At 37.1% G+C, this 23,958-nt stretch overlaps 1 protein-coding gene across 1 annotated transcript in view; it reads left to right on the forward strand.

Moving 5' to 3' along the window:
* Ctnna3 (catenin alpha 3) overlaps positions 1 to 23,958 on the forward strand; it is a 1,259,162-nt gene that overhangs the window by 914,805 nt on the left and 320,399 nt on the right. Inside the window, exon 12 of the mRNA XM_057751057.1 lies at positions 17,891 to 18,091. Coding sequence (XP_057607040.1) covers positions 17,891 to 18,091 — 201 coding nt within the window. The remainder of the gene's footprint in view (positions 1 to 17,890; positions 18,092 to 23,958) is intronic.

A 23,958-nucleotide genomic window follows, 5' to 3' on the forward strand; every position in this document is an offset into this window, starting at 1 on the left:
AATTACTTATTGATTAGTAATATATTTTATTATGATTAAAGTATTTTTGCAATAAAGTATTTACCAAGCTAGGAATTAATTTACTAATTCTGGTATTAATCAATATTAATCCCCCAAATAAACTTTCCTTTCTCTCATGGTGAACTTCCCTTAGTATCAACAACTTTTACAAACCTCCAACTAAGAAAGTAGAACTTGGTAAAGTTAATAATGGTGACATAGGTATCTAAATACTGTTCTATTTCTAAAGCATTAAAGGTAGGTTGGGTACAGAATTTTTCTGGAGGGAATCAATGCTACCTTCACCACTTATTACCTGTATTTTAGTTTTCCTATTTAAAAATGGGAAAAAAAGCGCCTGGCCCATCCAGCAGGCACTTTGATAGGAGTAAGCGGAAAGACCAATGCTTAATAAATGAATATAGTAACTTAGCATATAGTAACTTCTTAATAAACACAAAATATTAGTTATAGTTGTTATCAGATATTCTTCTTAACTTAGGTGTTTGGGCTTTAAAAATACCCTTGTGAAAAACAGTCTATCTTTTATAGATGTCTATGGTGTGGCCAAGTAAAATTTCATCCTTGTCAGGGCACATTTGGAAAAGGCTTGTCTGTGTTCAAGGAACCCATATAGAAATGTAGCATGTTGCTTATGCCCATAATGCACACAGAGACTTCAGTGTTGTATACAAGGTCTCTTTCTTACATGAAGCTCTGATTCCAGGGAATTATTCTGAAGTGTATTGCCTGCTGTGCTTTTCTGAGCCACACTGCTGAGAATTTAAAGTGCAGCATAGGGGAAAATGTGTCGAGAAAGTTGATTTTGTAATTTTTGAAATTGGCCTCATGTTATTTCCTAAATCCACAGATGTGATCTTAGGATAATAAAATTTTAACTCAGGGGGAGAAAAGTCCTTTTTAAAAATAACAATTTACATTGAAATGAAATACAATTATTTGTGTCATTCACTATTTACCTAATGATATATTAAAAGAGAATTTCAATCAGTCAAAGAGGATTTAAAGGATTTTGCTTGTATGAGATTCCTTTGGAACACTTAGGACTTCTCTTTCTTATCCTTGCCACATTGCTGTAGATTAATTTATGTTAAGATTCATAACACTAGGGATTTACACTGCTAGAATTATTTAAGGTTAAGATCTAATCAACATGAACTTCAGGTCATTAAATTTCAGTGTGTGGTCAGACACACCTTTGTCAAAACCACTTAAATAATAAGAGAGAATTCAGAGTATTAAGTATTAGAGTGCCTTCATTTTGAATCACAGCAGACTATTAAGACCTAACCTGGGATGGTTTATTATTGCTATCCTCATGTTCGCAATTGCAAAAAGAGTGATTCCTATTAAACTTTCTTATCATCAGTGCAAAAGTTGTTATATGTCAGTGTTACATGAGCACATTATACATATTCATGATATCCATTTATCCAGTTAACAAATATTTATTGAATACTTACTCTATCTGTTCATATGACTCAGACACTGGCAATATGAATATGAAGAAGGACTTTCCAACAATAAAACAGCTCAGAAAAGATTGATACTAAAACCAAATGCAATTAAAAAAAAAATTAGCCGAGCGGTGGTGGCGCACGCCTTTAATCCCAGCACTCGGGAGGCAGAGGCAGGCGGATCTCTGTGAGTTCAAGACTAACCTGGTCTACAAAAGCTAGTTCAAAAAAAAAAAAAAAAAACGCAGTGTAAGCACAACAAGTTCAACCATAGGAATGTGAGAAAAGAGTGTGCCTCTTCAGTTTGCTTTTTTTTTTTGTTTGTTTGTTTCTTTAGTCTGTCACCCTTGATATCTATCTCAGTCATTATGGAGAAACCACAGATAACTCTGTTAGCATCGAATATCTATTTTGCTCACTCCCAAAGTTCTTGCCTGTAGAAGAGTAGAGAAGAGAAGGCAGGTTGTTGTTCTGTCCATTGGTTCCCTAATGATAGGGTCATCTCCATTGGATGATTCTCATCCTTTGGGAAACAAGCACACATGGACTGAGTGAAGATTGGCCACTTATTATTTAAAAAGGACGTCTCATTTAGTTTCGAAGAACTAGTCTAACTAGGCTACATTATCTCATTCTGATGAAATTATATATTAGTAATAAAAAGATAGACAATTTGGAAGGCAATATATTTGAATTAACCTGACAGGCTGAGGAGGACATTGGGAAATTAAAAATATATAGATGTTAAATTCACTGAGAATTCATTTCAAAAGATGTAAAATGTATTTAAATCCAAACTATCCATGGAACGGATATTATTAGTATGTTAACTTAAAAGAAATGAAAAGGAAAATGTCATTTAAGTGTTTATCTGTGGAAATTTTAGGGATCCCCAAAGCAAGTTAGAATAATTTTAAAATGTTAAAGAAGAAAACTTTAATGTGTTTGAAACTTTAGATAAAATAAACAACTTTCATGAAACAAAAATAATCATCCTTAACATAGGCTCAAGTAAAATATACTACTTGGTGGTGGCAAATGTCCAAGTATTTAACCCATAACAATCAAACAATAACTCTTTAGATGCTGGACCTGGCAGGCAACACCAGGCATCAATAAGGTATCAGAAAATTTATAACACAAGAAATAAAGAATATTAATGTTTTTTTTTAGAAATTAACTGGAATCTGGGCCCCATACACACTCTAAAATTAAGAAAGACACAGAAAAATAGACATTTTAAATGAAAGAAATTATTCAACAATGCATGCCTAAAATTGCCTTTTTGTTTACTAGAATAGTGAGCAGAATATTAGTAACTGTCCTCAAGTATTTTTTTTTTTTTTTTTTTTTTGCTTTTGAATTTTGAGACTTTTCTTTCTGCAGTATAGACTGGCCTTGAAGCTAAAATCCTTCTAACTCAGGGGCTCCCACATACCGAAATTGTTTGATCAATGTCATTCTGGAAGTTGGTAGCTTACCTTAGAAACAAAACCACTGCTCAGTCTATGAAGAAAAAGAGACATTACTTTCATAAGAACTGTGAAGACTATAAAATACAGAATATATGCATTTCTGACCTCTAAAGAGCAATTGTGAAATGTTAACACTGAACGGTGTGTGAAGGCACGGCTTCCCAGATGGAAATCTGTAGAAATTCCATTTGAAGAAATAAGACTGATGCTCCACTAACTGCTACATAGAACTGGAACCAGAGGGTCATGTCCATGACGTGTTTCTAAATTCATTTCTCCCGATATCTATATTACATTTACATGAGGCTTATGGTTTTAAAATTTCATATTTGAACTACTTGGCCAGGTATTTTATTTCAAACTTTCATATTAAAATACTTTGATAATACCTTTGATTCAACAATAAAAATTGCAACAAATTTAGGAAAACAAAACAATCAACTGGTTTTATTCTTGGGTCATTATTATTTCATGGAAAGAGGGTCTACATGAGCTATAGCAAGCAGCAAGTCTTATCTATGGAGGCTGCATACTGCAGATATCATTGTTATTTGTTATTATAAATTTCTCATTCCTTTCTATGTCTCCTTATTGAATATCTTAAAAGCCATATCTTGATAAATCATAAAATAATTTGGAAACTCAATATACTTTATCTATCTTTTTTTATTTAAAATTCTAATTGATAGATTGAGAAAATGTAGATATCTTTAACCTTCTCAGATCTATTTCCTAAACAGATTGTTAATGGCCTTTTTTAAAAGTTTTGTCCAATAGTTTTCCATAAATAATAAAATACATGGACTACTGTTGAACAAATTAAACAATGGAACCCCAATTTCATTTCTACTTCTTTTTCAGCCGTCTTTATGTGTGGTTCACAGTTGTTCAGTGGATCCCGTAGCCTGGCTTCTCCATCTTTCCCCTCTTTGGGTCTGATGACTTTTCTCTTCCGTTTTGTTGGAGCTACTCAGTCCCAGAGCCATACAATGATATATTTGCGCCGGGCAGTGGTGGAGCACACCTTTAATCCCAGCACTCGGGAGGCAGAGGCAGGCGGATCTCTGTGAATTCGAGACCAGCCTGGTCTACAAGAGCTAGTTCCAGGACAGGCTCCAAAACCACAGAGAAACCCTGTATCGAAAAACCAAAAAAAAAAAAAAAAAAAAAAAAACACAAGATATATTTGCATCATCCTCTAAAGACCTCAGCTGGAAGGCAGCATTCTCTTACCATAATGTCCCATCCTTTTCAACACACATTCTAAAGCCCTCTATGCCAAATGGCTTTTTGTCCCATGAGACCACAGTACATGTTTTCTACTTCTTATCTCTATTGCCCATCATACCTTGGATTTCATGATTCATCGCTACAATTACTCTTTTGATTACATCTATAATTTTTGCTATTTGATGATTCTTTCCATAAGGTTATGCTACCTGCCAGGCAGCATCCACAGTCAAGGGTTAGCTGATGTGCTGTGTAGTTCCTAGTGACAGGAAACTGATGTGTAGATAAAAAGTGCAAAGCCAGGGAGACGGGTTGGAAGGTTAGTCTACCAGTCTTTAAATTACCTGAATTCAAGGACTGAACATCAAGATCAGACCTTATTCTGGAGGACATGAGGACACATAATCTTCATTTGCTAGTATGATGGCTTAATATCTGAGGATAATATCAGAGGAAAGCTGATTTACAGTTGATTTGATAGGTTGCCCAATTAATCAAGTGAGGATTGAATGTTTTTGTATGTTGGAATTTCCTGAGAGGAGACCATGCAACTGAAGGCAGAAGTTGACTATGCTAATTGTTAAGAATCAGTTCAGTAGCATCACTGTGGGCTTTTTATAACCAGAACATTTAACAGTCTTTTAAAATATGGATGCATTTGCATGTGTTGCTGTTGAGTATTTTGAGTAAAGATTAATCAGAGGACTGGAAAACAACCTGGAGCATGGGAGTAGAAAACACGGCATAAAATGAAGAAAAGCAGGAAGGGCTTGGAACTCCTCAGGCATAGGGAGTTGAAAGGGTGAATACAGAGGTGTCAGAGCTCTTTACAAGACTTTGTTTGGTAGAAAAGAGTCAAGAGAAGTCCCTGGGATCAAGATTTGTGTTCACGTTCTTAGATTTAGATTTTTCATTCCTCAGAATGTTAAACAAATATTATTACCTTAAAAGGATCATCATCACTCTTCAGCACTTTGCTGTTCCGTACTTAGGTATTTCTTTGGGGAATAAGGCAGAAGATGAGGATCCCTTAGACTCACAATCCCCCTGCTGGCAGATTTCACCTGTTGCTGTCTGGATTTACTAAACAACTATCAATTTAAATCCCACAAGCTAATAGACTTCACATTCTTGCACTGTATCAGTTTGGTTTGGTTGTCTATACCCACACGCACACACGCACACACAGATACACACACATATTATGTGGTCTTATCTTTTCTCCTGCTTTTCCCATAATAATGGAGGAGACAAAAACTCTAGGTTCATTCCCAGTCCATTTTTAATAAAGCAGGTTCAGAAACTATGTGGGGGAATTTAGATAGGAAAGAATGAGATGAAGCGAGGTTGAAATTTAGAAGCCGTGCTAGCTGAACCAAGAATATGAAGCAAAGTTAAGGTGAGATAAATCCTCAAGCTGAAAAATTTCTAGTTGATATCTTCTTATTGCTCTGAGTTTCTCATTTGAAGATGCAGTCATTAGTCATTCTTCTGCGGCATAGCTAACTATTTGGCACATAAAGCACATCCACAATACTCAGGAGATATCAATGGAAGTAGATTTAGTAGAATATTAAAGCATGCTGATAGAATACTATCAGAAAGTCCATAATTTTGTATCAATGCACCCTTAATCAAAAAGTTTATATATGTATTATATGCATATATATGTATTATTACATTGCATTATATTATAGGTGCTGGAAATAAGGCTTAGGGGTTAAGAGCTCTTGAAACCCCTCTGGAGACTTCCAGTTTGCTTCCCATCACCAACCTTGGGTAGCTGACAACTGCATTTAATTCCAGTTCCAGGAGACCTGACATCCTCTTCTAACCTTCACAGGCATGCACACATGTGGTAGAAATTTACACACATAGATAAGTATTATTATATATGCGTAAATTTTCATCCAATGTAGGGCTCAGGGGTCAGTCAACAAGCGTGGCTTGTGTGTTTTAATCTGTTCATATAGGGTCTGGAGGAGAACTCCCTGATGAAAGTTTTTTCTCTACACCAGCCTGTGAGATATACCTTTGTTTTCAGCTACCTTACTACAGACTATTATTTTTAAAATGTTTAATGCTGTCATTAGCTATCTGGGTATCAGTCATTGACATTTCAGATTGCATTTCCTAATCCAAAGGTTGAATTGGCAAAGTCATTTTCCCTAAAGTGTCAGTCTTTCTGAAGGAATAAGTGGGAGGAGGGAGGAGCATTTAGAAATGGCAAAGATTTGGGGGAGGGGGTAGATGCAGGCAGGGTAGGAAGCTTTTGGTAACTTGAGTCTGAAGGAAAGAAGTCAACACTAGAAATTTGTATAACGATGGAGAGATGTGGATGAACATAGCTGTCTACCTGGATACCTGACCCTGAATAGCAATAAGATCATTTTAATGCTTAGTGGTCATCCTTCATTTGCTAACTGGAATACGACCCACCTATGATCAAGGAGCATTTAGGATTGGACAAACTCTAAGTTTACATTTGAGGGGAAAAAGCTACCATTTGAAAAAATATAATGTGTCAAATAAAGATTTTAAAAGCAATTTGAAACTGTTAGAGCGAGTGTCTGGGTGACTAGTGCATGTAAACACATAATACCTGAGAATTGTTGGTGTGCTCTCTTAGCTTCAAATAAATATGAGCCTGTTTGCAGCTGCAGCTCTCTAAAGTGGTAAGAGGAAAAAGAAATGCGCAGTATTCCGAGTAATGTATATGGCAGCAGGTTCCACAGCCCTTCTTGGATTGTTCTTATGATCACTGGGAAGGGTGGTAGGCAATACTGCATCGAGGCTGGCCAGCCACTTGATAAATGCAGAGGCTGCTATAAAGTGGAGTGGCAAAGTCACCATAAATGCCACTGAAATATGATGTTTAAATGCGTTTGGGGTAAAGTCGGGAGTACATAATAAAAATGATGAATTGACTCAAATCTTCTACCCTTGCTTTTGTTCTTTTAAGTATGGTTGTTTCAGTCCCCAGGATACTCAGAACGCTGTCCCTAAATAAAGCTTTCTGTTAAAGTAATTGAGTGTTTCCCATTATCGCATAAATCTATTCACTGGTGTTTGATGTTCTTGGAAAATCAGATGGGAAGCTCTTATTACTATCAGAGGGACTTTCTAAAGAGAAAATTCACAGTTGTTTAATAAGACAGAGCCAACTTAATGAGTTCTAGATCTGTGATGTTCTTAGAAGGAGGAGAGACTTTCTCAGAAACCAATTTGAAACGTAAGAAAGCAAGACATTAAAACAATGATCTCTGATTATTTTCCTGGTAGCCATGAAAAATGTATCTGTATTGTAATTTATACTGACATCCTTATAATACAGCAGCAGCACAGAAAAGCCTTGGAACAAACCTGAGTCAGTTGCCCTAGGCTCAGTGCTCTCGTTTATTGAATACCAGCATTTGAACTTGGAATAGGCATCTGGTTTACTGTTTGTCTCTTTGATAAGAGGGGGAGAATTAAGAGTGATTGTTTCATTGTGTTCCCTAGACACAATGCGAGAGATAACAAAGTATGCACGGCACACACGATGCTTTGTGCACACCAGTTATCAAGATTAGCTTACAATAATAGATACAAGAGCCTTTTCATCATAAAATTTCATGTCAAAAACTAAAAAATTTGACACTCAAACGTCACATAAATTTTGAAAAATTTTTCCATAGTGTTGAAAGTTATGGCAGCTGAATAGCCTTTGAAGAGAGTATATTGCATAAATATTGGACATGAAATATCCTCTCGGACTACATAAAATCACACAATATTTTCTACAACATTTTCATTCTTTGTGATGATGAACCAGAGAGCTTCAAAAACAATCGGGAGGGTAAATACCCTCCATCATCGCCTCGTTACCCACTGGGTTAGGATTCCTTCTGTCTTTCTCATTGCTGTTCCTCCAAATGGGGGGAGGGCTAGGCCTGTCTTGGGAATCAGGAGGATAGACATAATTGGAAACATTTCCTCAAAATTAGCTTCATATGTTCTCAGATTTTCAGTTAATATGTAAATCATCAGAATTAATGACTGGATAAATGAAATTATAACTCACCTGAGTCACTTATGGATGTGCAATAGCAGTGTCATTAGGATGCGACTAATGTCCACCACATAGAACATAATTGTTGAACGCACAGTATCAGACATCAGGGAAAGAAAGAAAGAAAGAAAGAAAGAAAGAAAGAAAGAAAGATAGAAAGAAAGAAAGAAAGAAAGAAAGAAAGAAAGAAAGAAAGAAAGATGTGTTTTGTTAACATTCTCAATTGCATGTAGAAAGCCAGGGTAATTGTAGTCATATAGATTGCTTTTTCGTATCTAGCCAGAAGCAACAGAGTAGACCTACTAACCCTAAACCCAGACAGTATCATAAAGACCACATAGGCCAGTGAGAATTAGCTATTTGCAGTTCAGCAAACATTATTGGGAAAGGAAATAAAATGGAAACGGCAACAAAATGAAAATTAAAGGAAAACGGAATCAGACCAGATGTTGCGAATCTGGTTTTCATGCAGAGATGCCTCGGTGCGATCAATGGCCTTCCAGGCAAGGCTGCTGGCGTAATAAGGCTGCATTTGTTCGAGTTGGTTTGATTAGACGGTCTGACAGTGGAGTTTTGCAAGTAAAAGGAACATAAGCTGCAAAGGTTAACTGTGCTTTCTGCATTTTAAAAGGGGGGGGGGGGAATTAAAAGATCCTGAATAAAGATACAGATTTCTTAGCATGTTGTTTTATCTGAACACACACACACACTCTCTCTCTCACACACACAGCACACACAATGTTTGTTTTACAACTTTAATAACATTTTAGCTGCTTACCCCTCATTCGAACAGCGGGTTTTTGTTTGCCTCTTTGTTTTTAAATGAGTGTGTATGTGTGGGGAGGGGAGGTAATGTGCACACGCCTTCAGTTTCCCACAGAGACCAAAGAAGGCATCAGATTCCCAGGAGCTGGAGTTATCTATGGTCATGAGCTTCCTAGTGTAGCTGCCATGAACCAAACGAGGTCTTCCGTAAAGGCGCTACTCGCCACTGAGCAACCTCTCGAGCTCCTAGCTGCAGGTCTTGGTCCCTGGTTGCTTTTGTTCCTAGTTTTATGACGTGGCTGCATTCGAGTACCTTAGACTCCAGAGCTGTAGAGTTGCTTACGGGGACATCATCTGTGGAATGTGTCTTGATCAAGCCTCTTTATTAATTATTTTTTCTTTTTTCTTTCTTTTCTTTTTTTTTTTTTTTTTTTTTTTTGTTTTTTTGTTTTTTGAGACAGGGTTTCTCTGTGGCTTTGGAGCCTGTCCTGGAACTAGCTCTGTAGACCAGGCTGGTCTCGAACTCACAGAGATCCGCCTGCCTCTGCCTCCCGAGTGCTGGGATTAAAGGCGTGCGCCACCACCGCCCGGGCCTCTTGATTGTAGGGCCAGGGCCAGCGTATCCTGGGCCCAGGAAATCACTACGGTTATGTGTGTGGCTGCTATTCATGTCAACAGTCTCTTTAAAAGTTCTGAAAACAACAACAACAAAATAGTATTCTTAAGCAAGATTTCAGAAAGAATAAAATTAAATTAACTTTATAGTAATAAAATATGGGTCATTTTACATTTACGTTTATGCCTCTTTTTCCTTAGGCCTTTTCTTTTTTTAAAAAATGTTTACACTTTTTTTTAAGATTTTTTTTATTTATTATGTCTCATTACAAATGGTTGTGAGCCACCATGTGGTTACTGGGAATTGAACTCAGGATCTCTAGAAGAGCAACCAATGCTCTTAACCACTGAGCCATCTCTCCAGCCCCCTTAAGCCAATTGAAATAAAATATCTGTATATGATGCCATGAATTATATTTTGCACATTGTGAAAAATTATTAAAAAATACTTAAAGTCAGCAAGAAAGCAGGCAACATGAAAACTACAGATAAACTATCTATAAAACAATGTGTATAAGGAAGTCAGGACTGCGAGGGGTGCACCCACCCACTGAGATAGAGGGACTGATCTATTGGGAGCTCACCAAGGCCAGCTGGATTGGAACTGAAAAAGCATGGGATAAAACCGTACTCTCTGAACATGGCGGACAATGAGGGCTGATGAGAAGCCGAGGACAATGGCACTGGGTTTTGATCCTACTTCATGTTCTGTCTTTGTGGGAGCCTAGCCATTTTGGATGCTCACCTTCCTAGACCTAGATGGAGGGGGGAGGACCTTGGACTTTCCACAGTGCAGGGAACCCTGACTGCTCTTTGGACTGGAGAGGGAGGGGGAAAGGAGTTGGGGGAGGGGGGAGAGGAGTGGGAGGAGGGGGGGGAAATGGGAGGCTGGGAGGAGGCAGAAATTTTATTCAATAAAAAATAAAAAAATAAAAAAAACAAAAAAAGTGTATAAATTTGTATTATAGCAAAATTCTGAGTTTGTTTAAAATAATAGAAACCTTCTATTTATCAGTGCTTCATATTGAACCCAAGCCTGGCCATGTGAGCCTAGTGTTCTGTCACTGAACTACACTTCTAGGTCCAGACAAATACGTTTAATGAAAGTTCAGATGTCACACGAATGTCTCTTTACAGTCTCCCTATAACCCAGTTCCTTATCCCTGGCAGTAGTCATGTAAATTTGCGGAAACTGTATGTAACTGTGTAATTATTGACAATGAATATGTAGAGAGGCCGAGCAGGCTGGCACATTTTTATAACCCCGGCTCTCAGAAGATAGCAGCAGGGAGATCAGATGATTGAGACTAGCCTCGGTTACACAGAGTAAGTCTGTCTCTATACAATCCAGGTAATACAGAAATTTTGTGAGACAAAGTCTCCTTTCTCCAAATCAATGTTATCTGGATGGATGGATAGTAGATATAGATATAGATATAGATATAGATATAGATATAGATAGATAGATAGAGACAGGTAGATATGAATTTAATTTTAGTTTCCTTGTAATAATTACAAATAAAATATAGAACAATAGTGTGTCTCATGGGAATGATTGGTTTGATATCTGAGACCAAAATATAAGAGATCCATACATCTTGACAAGAAGATGCTCTGCTCAGCTTTTGTATAATTCCCATGACAGGGAAAGTGGGTTTCTCTAAGGTATATTCCCCATAGTAACCTTGCCCTCTATAAAGGTAGCTTGTCCCCTTTCTCATGTGAAGAGAAACTGTTTTAGACGTTAGTCAATGGAATTAATTAGTATATTTAATATTCTTGGGGAAAATGAAAATAATACCAGTTATTAGGCAGCCCATTCTTATCACATTCTCAGGTTTTTCCCTCTTTCTTAGGGTTTGTTCTCTGCCACTAATTTCTAGGATGTCATTTAAAATAATTCCCAAATTTACATAACGTGCTAAAAAGTCTTACGAGGGCCCTAGAGCTATTCTGTATTTTGAATCAAGAAATAACACCCAAATGAATATAATTTCCCCCGAGAGTATTCAAGAACTGAAGACGTGTTCAGTACCTTTATCCTGCCACAAATACTGAATGGCATTGCTCTGTTTTTGTTTTTATTTTTGGAAAATGCAGCAGAATGCTAGAACACCGCTCACTATTGCCTGTTCCTGCTGCCAGTCCTGATGTTCCAGCTGGTAAAATCCTCACAGCTACTGTTTGCTTGTTTGTTTTTTCACTCAGTGTAGTGTTATTAGATGTTAATAGGTTCTGGGTCTACGGGAGAGGAAGCAATGAGACAATTAATATGAAATCAGCACGGATTGGGAATGGCTAAGGTCGGCTTGACTGTTTCCCTGTTTGTGTTGCAGGGGTAGCAGCAAGTGCAGGAGCCCAGTTTTGTGATCTTACTCTCCAAAAGCTCAGAAGTAGGAGTGTTAATCTTCATTGGTTTTTTTTTTTTTTTTAACTTTTATTTTTTTCTATCGTTATTTTCTAATCCTGGTGACATTTCTAGAATGAGGGTTCAGAAGCTTCCCTCTGCTGTAATGGCTCCATATAGATCCAACATGTTCATGTTAGGAGAATTCTATCATTGTGAGCTCTGAAATAAAAATTAACCACCTAAGCAAGTACAAATTATATTTCACGCCCAATTAATTTAGAATAAGAGCTTACACTATTTACAATTACATATTGTAATAGTATAATGATGGCTTGTAAATTTTATGTAAAATTTCAAAAATAGTCTGAACATGCTATTTCTTTTACATGTTTAGAATATCCATACAAGATGACTATAGAATTACCAAATTATCAAATTCCATGAGACTTTAATGCCTGTGGTATGGTTGCAGATGGACACAAACCTCTATTAAGAGTTAAAATTGAATACTAAAACTTTATTGAAATTTTAAAGATACTTGTGTGGAACCCCATTTTCTAACTACAAATTAAATATACCAAACCTATATAACACAATTGTTATAATGTTTACACCAATATGTAAACATATTATATATCATCATCATCACATAAAAGATGAGTAAGGCACAGTCACACATGCCTATAATCCCAGCACTCAGGACTCCATGTTGGGGAAATGGATTCTAGATCAGCCCTGGCTGTGTAAACAGTGAGGGAAATAATGAGTCTATCACCCAACATTCCTAGGAAAGAATATATCTCCAACTACCTAACCAACGTGATATTGTAGAGATCTATGTGGAACTGGAAAGGTGAAGGAAATAGCACCAAACGTTTTCTTGCAGTATTTGAAAGGTTGAAGGATGTCCAAATTTCTACACTGTTACCTGTACACATTTTCAGACAATGTGTACTTTTAGATGTAAAGGGATAAATAGCTTTGATTTTCCGGCAGTCCTTAAGGCTAAACGCAGTCCAATGTGGCCACGACACTGATTATACACACAGTCTGTGATCACCTTTATGTGAGTTCTGGGCATTGAATTGAGGACACTAGGCAGCAAGGCAAAGCTCTTTGTAGATCAAGCCATCTCTCTAGCCCCATCCTTATTGAAGAAACAGTATCAATGGAATTTCTAGATGTCACATATTGAAATTATACATCCATGTCAGGGTTTACTCTAGATTGTACATTCTATGAGTGTGATAAGTCCATGATGAGCTGTGTTCACCATGAGTATATTATACAGATGCTTTTACTCCTTTAAGAATCTCCAGCCAGGCAATGGTGGCACACGCCTTTAATCCCAGCACTCGGGAGGCAGAGGTAGGCGGATCTCTGTGAGTTCGAGGCCAGCCTGGTCTACAAGATCTAGTTCCAGGTCAGAAACCAAAAAAAAAAAAAAAAGCTACGGAGAAACCCTGTCTCGAAAATTAAAAAAAAAAAAAAGAATCTCCAGTGCTTAAGTTATGCATTCCACCAGTTAAAAACCACTGGTCATTCATTGTCTGCATAGCTTTTCCTTCTCACACCATGTGGTTGTAATCATACGCTATGTTCCCTTTCCATATGAATTTGTGAGTATATTTAAGTTTTTCCTGTAATAATTCTTAATTGACAATTTGTTGAATCACATTTTTTTAATTATTATTATTCCATTGTCTGGATGTTCCGAAGCTTGGTGATTCACATACTGAAGGGTGTCCTCGTTGACTCCATCTTGGCAATGATAATATGTCTGTGTAATGTGAACTTAGGTTTACAATTCGTCAAATAACAAGAAGTGTCATTTTTTTTTTTTTTTGATTTCCTTCCAAGAGTGAAGGAAAGTTCCTCTTGCTCCACCTCCTCTCCAGCATTTATTGTTCTCAGAGATGTGGATCTCAATGCTTTAATAGATGTGTGTACTACGTTCCTTTGTAATCACTTGAAGAGATAACATTTTGAGAATATTTGCATTTCCTTATTTGAGGCATGTTTATAGTATCAGATTAAATGTCTGCTCAGGTCTTTTGCTTGTCATTTGGTTAGTTTTTTGTTGATTATTACTGAATGTTAAGAATTATTTGTAGGCTACAGACATGGCTCAGTGTGGTTAAGAACACCTCCTGCTCTTCCAGGGGACTAGAGTTCCATTCCCAGCACCCACGTGACAGAGCACAGAGGACTTTAATGCTCGGTCCAGATGATTTGGTGCCCTCTTCTGGCTGCCATTGTCAACTACAGGAATGAGGTGCAATCTATACTCCCACACAAAACACTCATACACATAAAGCACAATTTCTAAACAAAGAATTATTTTTAAAACTGTGATACTAGTCTTGCCTCTTACAGAAGTCTTGGAAATATATTTTTCCTGTCTTTGTTCCTTAACAGTCCTTTGCCAGAACAGAAAATTTTCATTTTTAGAAGCCCAACTTACTATAAACCCTTTCTTTCTCTAAATTGCTTTTGGTAAACTTGTTTTATCCCAGCAACAGGAATAAAATTAGAAACTGGAAGACCTGTATATATGTACGTTACTATCAAAGTAGTACATGCCTAAGTCTTTGAGAGCCATTAATCACTGAGATTGAATTCTTGCTAAAAATAAATTTTGACTATCATTAAATAGAAACAAATAACAGTTATCTTACACAGTTGTATTCATTTACTTTTTATTTTATGGCATTTTTGTGGAAAGGGGAAAAACTTGCTGTATTTTGGTTATTGTTCCTGGAACACTTCTCTGTCTTCGGAATGTTTTAAAATAAACAGATGTAGTTCCAGGTATATGAGATGAATATCACTTACTCATAATTCAACTCAGTTTCGCTCTCGAGACTCATACATACCAGGTAAACTGAGCTCACCTTGATCTTCCCAATTTAATAATGCCATTTTATGTTGCTCTTGAAAACAGAAGCCAAAAAGCAGCAATTTCAATTTTTCTTGCTTTTGTCCTCCTCCTCATTATTGTTATCATCATTATCATATAATAATAGTAATTGCATATTATTATCATTATTAAAATTATTATTATTTCGTCACAGACTCCTATTAGGTGGGGCACTATTGGTACTGTGCTCTTTCTCAGTTTATGGTCTACAGTTAAGTTCATTTTCCTTCTACCTTTCTCATTGTTACAGTCAAAGTCCAGATTAACTCATGAGAAATAAAGCTTACTTTTCAGCAGTCTCATATTTGCAGATAAAATATGCTTACGGTTTCAATCTACTCTATGGACTGTTGATTTATAAAATTGTATTTGGGAGACCAAATAATGACAAACTTATTTTCATTGTACTTCTTTCTCTTTTTCTTTTTCTACATTACTTGAAGCAGTGAAGTTGACCTTTACATTGTGACTTTTATTAAAGAAAACGAAATAAGTAAGAAAAAAATAATATGGACATTTCTGTAAATACCTTTTTGAAATCTCATTGTGCTTGCTTGCTTCAGTGATGGAAGGTAGAGTTAGCCTGAGACTCCGGCAGGGGACAGAGTGCTTCTGGGTGACAGATCAGTTCCATTTAGCCCAGGTCTGGTTCTTTTCCAGCATCACAGAAATCACCCTTTGCATTCTGGGATGGCCATAACTAATCGATGGGAATTGCCAGTAATTCAGCAATTTCCCAGTCTTAAAAGAATGGCTAGTTCCTCTGGAGCCTCAGATTAGCTTCCCTGAGTGTCCGTTTTCAAAACACAACATTCTAAATGTTCTCTGTCTGTAACAACACTCTCTGTATCCTTGAAATAGCATTTTTTGTTTTTCAAGACAGAGTTTTTCTGCATAGCTTTGGTGCCTATCCTGGAACTCACTCTGTAGACCAGACTAGCATTGAACTCACAGAAATCCACCTGCCTCTGCCTCCTGAGTGCTGGGATTAAAGGCTTGTGCCACCACTATCCGGCTAAATAGCATTTTTAAATCATCAACTTCCTGAGAGGAGATGAACCTGCAGTTGAAAACTAAACCAGCAAAATCTGTAACTACCTTCTAAGTATTTGTCCCTTCTAAGTACAAATTCCTTCTAAGTATGAGTCCTTAGGACCTCAGACAAATATAACCTTAATTTCTCCTCAGTGAAACCTAGAGTGAAAGCACAACTGATTAAAGTAAAGAGGGGCGCTCAGTCCCAATGGATACATTTACAAATTAATCCCTGAGCATAACCGCCAGGGAACATTGCAGAGGAGTGGGCAGAAAGATAGTAGGAAGCAGAGGACCAGGGAGTTTTCTGTGAGACTGTGTCTCTTAGTAATATCAGAGGTATACCCATTACATCTCACCAACTGGATGGCCCAAACATGAGATGTACGAGGACAACAGACATGCCAAAGTACATGGGGGAAGGGGAGAAAACCCATGAGGCCTCAACATTGTACAAGGAATTATGGGACACTAAGGAATGCTGAGAGAGGGAGAAGTAGTCTTCACAAGGAAGAGCACATAAATTGATTAATCCGCACTAAATTGTTCATCCCTGAAAACACACATACAAATAACATTATACAGACTGAGATGGTTATATTTAGGAAATACATATATATATATATATATATATATATATATATGTGTGTGTGTGTGTGTGTGTGCATGTGCGCATGTGTATCAGTCACAATATATATGTATATATATAATGTCACAGTATATATATATATATATATGATTTATCAACATACACAAAAATAGCTATAACACAAAACCTTAGTATCCCATAACATCATATTAACCTTTTTGTCCTCTCTGTTCTGTTTTTGTTGGATGTATTTGTGTACATATGTTGACTATCTATGTTGTTGTAAATTAATCACATAATGTAAGTTAATGTACACAAAAACATCCAACAAAAACAGAACAGAGAGGACAAAAGGTTAATATGATGCTATGGGATACTAAGGTTTTTTGTTATAGCTATTTTTGTGTATGTTGATAAATCATACTTTAATTTTCTTGCATGAGGGTTCATGTGATCAAGATTGAAGCTAAATCACTAGTTATGTAATTCTTTTTAATTTATTATATCATATGTCTGTTGATGAATGGCTTTATCTCAAAACTTGGGAAGCTGAATCAAAAGAATGGAGAATTCAGGGCCACCCAGGGCTGAATGGGTCAGATCCTATTTCAAAAAACAAAAATCCAAAAACAACAAAAACAAAAACAAGAACCAAAATATATCATTGTTTTTAATTATTGATATTACATATATTTCCTCATATTTTCACCTCACTTTCCTTTGAGAATATTAATAATAGAACAAATGGTTTTCAGATCCTGATAATAACTCTCTGTTGTCTTTTGACACTCTAACCCTGTCAGAGTAGACAATTCTCTCTCCTGTGTGTATGTGTGTGTGTGTGTGCATGTGTGTTTGTCTGTCCATAAGCATGAGCAGGACAGAACATGTTATTGGATACATTCTTTTTATAATTGTTCACCTCATTTTTTGGGGGGGGGGAGACAGAGATTTTCTCATTGAGTGTGCATCTCACTGGTTTGTTTGTTTGTCTAGACTGGCTTCCTAGAAATCCTTGTCCCTGTCCCCAACCATAGTGCTGTGGTTGCATATATAGCCGTAGTGCCCAGATACCCTGAGATGAAATGGGTCTTCATGAGCCCGACTCAGACCCTCCCGAGGTACAGAAGAACTTCACCAGCAGAGCCATCCCCTGCATACCTTAAACCTTTATGTTTAAAATACCAATTTTACATTTTATGGCTGTTACTATTAATAAGTAAAGAAATGGAATTAAAAACTCCTGTAACCTTACCTCATAATTACTTCTCAGTACCCACGGAACATAGTTGCCTGAAGTAAAAAGTTAAGAATCCTGCAGTTTGCTACATTTGTGTGACTAAAACCCACACATACAAGTAACCCGCTCTGTTTGTTTACAGAAAGCCACATTCTGGAGGACGTCAACAAATGCATTATCGCCTTGAGGGACCAGGATGCTGATAACTTAGACCGAGCCGCAGGTGCCATCAGAGGACGAGCTGCAAGAGTAGCTCACATCGTCACAGGGGAAATGGACAGCTACGAACCAGGTGCTTACACCGAAGGCGTGATGAGAAATGTCCACATCCTTACAAGCACAGGTGAGTCTCTGTCTCCCAGGACAGCTACATGGCTCCTCACGTGTGAATCTGTGTAGCAACCCAATACCCACACACAGGAAGATGAACGGTCTCTGTCTGGGTCTCTTGATTACACACATAACACATCACTATACCATCTAATTGGTGCATGGTGTCCTGTCGTTATGCGATTTGAAACTTACCCCAGTGGAAAAAAATTATATATTCATTGAGAAAAAAAAATGTCTTTTTAAATGCATGCATTACTCCCAGACCTAAGCCTCTTGTGAGTGTTTATTAATGTTAGAGATGTTTGGAGTTATAATTAGGCCAGCATGGGGTTAAGCATGCAATCGTTTCTAGGCTTTCATTTGGCTATATTATTGGTACCCCTGGGTTTCTTATTATTTAACCATAGCGGGTTTTTCCTATGTATCCAGAGACGTGCTGGCTACCCTTACCTTGCAATTCTATGGAAAATAGCTTTCTATTCTTGTCCAAATTCTTCTTTCATTGTTTAAGGAATGTATAATACATGACTGTGTTGGTTGCAGTACTCAAGTTACTATTTTCTAAAATTGGCAGAGAATGCTTTGAGCCACTCAGTATAATGGTATTTTTTTCTTTCAAATACTATTGTTAACATTGCTCCAAGAGACCCATGGAAATGTCAACATCCACATAGATTCCTGAGCAAGGATGGCAGTCAACAATTTTGATAAATTGTTATGGCAGAGCTCCTTCCTGTGAACCCCTTTTGTGTATATATATATATATATATATATATATATATATATATGTGTGTGTGTGTGTGTGTGTGTGTGTTTGTGTGTGTACACATATAGATATGTGTGTGTATACATATATATTCAATTGCCTCTTGACAATAGAGTGATGGTGTTTCTGAGAATCCTGCAGATTCCATAATAAGTCATCCTTTCTTAGGAGATATGTATGGCATGTGAACTTTGAAATGTTTTCATACTATTTGTGAAAAGAGAGGAATTGGCAAAACTTTAAATTTTTTTCTTTTTTGTATTTAGATGTTTTGTTCATGTGTATGTGTGCCTTGCCCACCTCCTCTGCCCAAGAAAAAACCAGAAGAGGGCATTAGATCCCTTTTGAAGACAGTGTAATGTTGAGAATTGAACTTAGGTCCTCTGCAAGAACAGCCAATGCTCTTAACTGTTGAACCATCTGTCCATCCCTGATGGATAATCTTTTTAAAAAAGAAACAAAACAATAGCAGCAACAATAGAAAAACACTTCTTTCATTTTAAATTTTGAGACTCTTTCTGGAGGTGATTTAAGGGAAATAACTTTCTTATTATCTCTTTAAACATATTTCTAAAATAATGAAATTTTCTGAGGAAAGGCGGTAAATGGCACGCATATAGTCCTTGTCATTAAACTGGTATTTCCACACCCACTCCTTAAAGATATTAGTCAGTCATGTACACATAGTCAGTTATGGTGGTACATTCTTGCAATCCCAGCTCTCAAACTAGGCAGGCATGGCTCCTGAGGCGGAGTATTATCATGAATCCAAGACCAGCCTGTGCTGTACTTTGAGACCCTGTTTTAAAACAAACAAAAAGAACTGAGAACATATCAGTTGCTCTTCCCATTGTGTGGAAATATGTGTACTTTCTTTGGGAGTTGACTGTGTTACAGTCATTTAATATCACGTTCTATTCTAGGATCATGTGATCTTTTATTGGTTCAAACCAATTACTTGCTGTCTCTGTCCATTTTATGGGAATAAGTGTTTATTCTAAGGCTTTTGGAGTAACCATGGCCCAGGACCATAGGTTTAGCTCACCCCAAATACCATGCTCCAATGTGGAATCAGTTTCATGAAGTTTTATAGTTTTTGTAGAACAAACAATGTCATAAATCAAGGCAAGTTTAGAATACGTTGGCGGGTTCATCAGAAAAAGGCAGTTACAGCAAGATAGGGGGAAGCTTTCTTATAGGCCCAAGATACTATCTGATAAAATTCTTAGCTTTGGAGATGGTGGAAGACAGAACTTACTAAATAATGAGTTCTATTTTCTACCTTCCAAAAATGACATTTTTAATTATAAGGGAAAATATATGAAGCATTTTCTCTTTATCCATGTGAAAATTTCCTTTGGGGTGGAGTAGCTAAAGTCAACCAGGGATGCTGAACCTTGCTTGTATCTCAGTTTTATGACTGTATTAGGTGAGCCTCACCTGCAGACTCTGTGGCCATAACATCTATATGAGGTGCCAAGTCTGCAGTTTTGTACTCCGTAGGCATAGAACACATATGCCAGATCCACAGGGTGAAGTGGGAGTGAATTCCTACAGTGTTCAAAACCCTTGGCAGTCATTCTACATCAGAAGAAGTAGCAAAATTATTCAGACATTAAAATACACTCTTGTTAATGCATCTCTGATTATTAATGACTGTACCAAATAGCCAACCAACAGGGCAAAAATTTCACAGTCAAAGCAGCTAACAAAACCCCAAACCCTTTCCTCTATTTATTTCTAAGATAACGTTAATTAAAATATCTCTTTCAAATTATGTCTTACATTCCAAATGTGAGATATATAGACTATTATTTCTGGGCTATTCTGTAAAAAGTGACTCTTATTATTAAATACACAATTTATGGTTCCTAATTAGTCATTTTGTGCTCTTTCAGACAAGCTTTAGGTGTATCCTTGAAGTATGCTTCTCTTTTCTTCTTTGTAAAAATAAGTCCCATTCAAACTTTTCGCCAAAGAGCTTTCCTTTAAGTTTATCAAAAGCAGACCTCACAAAAGGGAATTCAGAGCAATGAATTAAATGAAAAGCCTAATTAGATCAGTTTGATCATAACCAAAGCTGAAGACTGTGTTCTTTTCTCTCTCCCATGGAGAGATTGTCTGTGAAAAATATTTCCAACTCCTCTGTCCTCCACCGTTGACTGATGGAGAAATGTACATCATTGTTCACCTTTTGGTCATATCTTGGGTTTATCTTTAAAACACTTATCAAATTACATAATTGGAAATGTCATGTTTTGTGTTGTGAAGACTTAGTCGCTCACATTTTAGCAAAAGAATATTAATGTGGCCTATTTTTCTTTTTGTTTCATTTTTCTTTTAGTTAGTTCTCAGGGTTTAGCCTGGATACCTCAAAATAACTTAATGGGGATCCCCTGTGAACTTATTTTTATTCCCAAGAACCCCTAATGTTTAGGAAATTTGCCTTAAGTATCCTCATGAATGATGAAGCCTATGCTGTCTTGTCCCAGTCACCAAGAGAGTTCATGGAACATGGTGTCCTGTTTTTGATCATACTTTGTGACTTATTAACAGATTTTCTGGATTTTCTGACCTTCTAAGTTCTTCTTATTAGGATATGTGGTTTCCCTGCTGCACTTCAGAAATTTGCATTGTCCCCACCTGCTAGCTTTAAGAGAAATGCAATCCTAATGAAGAACTACGTTTTGCTGACAGAGGCAAGCATTCTAGTCTTCAAATGCAATTCTTTATACTTCCCCAATTCTACCCAAACTCTGACTTCCTTCACTTGTTGGGAATACCTTCTGGGAGTGCATGGGATTAGTTTGTTGTTGCTGTTTGAGACAGGGTCTCTCCATGTAGTTCTGGCTGCCAGAGAGCTTGATGTGTAGACCAGGATGGCTTTGAACTCACAGAGATCCTCCTGCCTCTGCCTTCTGATTGCTGGGATTAAAGACATGAGTTACCACTTCTGGCCTGGATTTGTTTTGTTTTATTTGTTTTTGTTTTTTGTTTTTTATAACTGACCTGGAAGACTGCAGCATAAAGGCTAGAAGTCATACTCTTAATACCGACTTTAGTTCTTCCCTATGATGTTAGGGAGAGGCCAACTGCAGGAGTGAATTGGGAGAGTATATTTTCCTGTGGCTATTGGTGTTATCAAAGTCAGGAATCAGCAGGTCCAAAAGCATCTGTTGTTGCAGACCATCAAGCACTACCTAGTTTCACTGTCAGCCAGAAATAGAGATAAACACAGAGAAGACGCATAAATGACACTGAACGAGACATCCTGATTGCTCCTGCTGTTGGAAACTGGTATTTATTGGAAATAATAGTTCATTTATTCAGTGACTGATGAATCCCAGACTGCAGATATAGCCCCCGAGGGTAGAGTCTGTGCCTATCAAGTGCAAATCCTTGGGTTTAGTTTCAGCACCATGTAAACAAGGCATGCTGGTGCACACCTGTAATCTCAACAGCTGGAAGGTGAAGGCTGGAGACCAATAGGGTTAGAAGCTCCTGTAGGCTTCTAACCCATGCCCATGAGACTCCATAAAAATTAAAACAAAAATAAAAGAAGAGAAGAAAATGCTTGCCTGGGAGCCCTTCCTTCTTAGAGCCCTGGGGAATTAGACTGTTATATACATACTCAAAAGCAACTGAGACACCGAAAAAGCTATTTGAGGCCACTTGTGAGAAATTCTATTGTGTTTCTTCTCCATACCAATTTAAATCGCAGACATAATTGATTAAACTGGTTATTAATTCAACAGAATGGACTATGTTTGTAAGGTAGACTCAAACAGTCTACATTCTGTATGTTGCATTCTTTGCCCAACAATCCCAATAAGCAATTACACAAAAATGCCAAAGGATTTGGTCCAAGGGTCTTGGCTCTCTGCAGCATTTGAAAATTAATATTCTACACTCTAGGTGTGACTGAAAGAAATTTCCTCTGCTCAGTAGAGTGAAGCAATATAATTTTCACCGCAGAGATGGGTGGAACTTCTTGGTGTCTTCTCCTTTGTTGTTCTTAAACCACTGTCCCTAACCATGTCACTTTTGCTTCCATTTCCTCATATCGTTGGTCTGCTTTGTTTAATTCATTTTGCTCAGATTTACTCAATGTATTTTCTATGACTTATTACCAGAGATACACCCTGCATTATCTCTCTTGATCTTGCTGTCCCAGTCATTTGGATGCACTAACACTGTTTCCATCTCTAGGTCTGGCCCATGTCCTTCCTCTCATTTTAGAATATCCCTACCTCTTTTTGACATGTCAAATTATATTCATATTTCAAGAAAACTGCTTGCAGTCTCAGCTTCTAGAAATCCTTTTATTTGTTCCAGCAACAGTAATTTCTTTCAGTTCAATGCAATATGACTTTTGAAAGGTATGTCTCTAAGTAACCATAGTCCAGACAGCCACATGCTCTCTGCAAACCCTCCAGAAATGATTTTCCTGCCATAGGCGCAAGCCTAATGGAGGGCCCTATTAATTTATTTGCATTATCTCTTCAAACACTGTGTATCTCATATTATGTCAAAAATAAATTACTAATAAAACCTGATGCTTTTTGAAAACCGCAACTTTTAAAAGTTAATGAACTGAAAAGACTCTTTATTCCATGCTGCCCTTGAACTTACAGTTCTGTCTCCGCTTCCCAGATGCTGGGAATTCAAGCACAGGACACCACATCTTGTTGGCAACTATGGTTTGTCTAATTCTGTTCTTGCAGTTGGAGCGCTATCTCTTGTGTACTGTCAACTATATTCACCTTTGAACACTGACTCAAAGGTTACCACACTTGCTAAAGTACTCTGGACTCCCTTTCAGTGACAGTTAATTACTCTGTCCCAGGATGTCTTTGTATTTAGTGGAGGTCTATATACCTTTATCTATGGCAATAACCAGCCATTTACAAGCAACTTTCTCTTGATAGGCTGGTCCATTCTTAAAGGCAGGCACCTGAGTTCATTTATGTGTTTCTCTCTCTCTGTCTATCTCTCTCTTTCTCTCTCTTTCTCTCTCGGGAATTCTCTACATATTTGATTACCAAGTCCTTCTCTAGCATTTAAATTTACATTTATTAGAAGATCACATTGTGATGTAGCAAAATGTAATT

The sequence above is a fragment of the Chionomys nivalis genome, chromosome 19 (assembly GCF_950005125.1).
Source record: "Chionomys nivalis chromosome 19, mChiNiv1.1, whole genome shotgun sequence".
In the NCBI taxonomy this organism is placed as follows: domain Eukaryota; kingdom Metazoa; phylum Chordata; class Mammalia; order Rodentia; family Cricetidae; genus Chionomys; species Chionomys nivalis.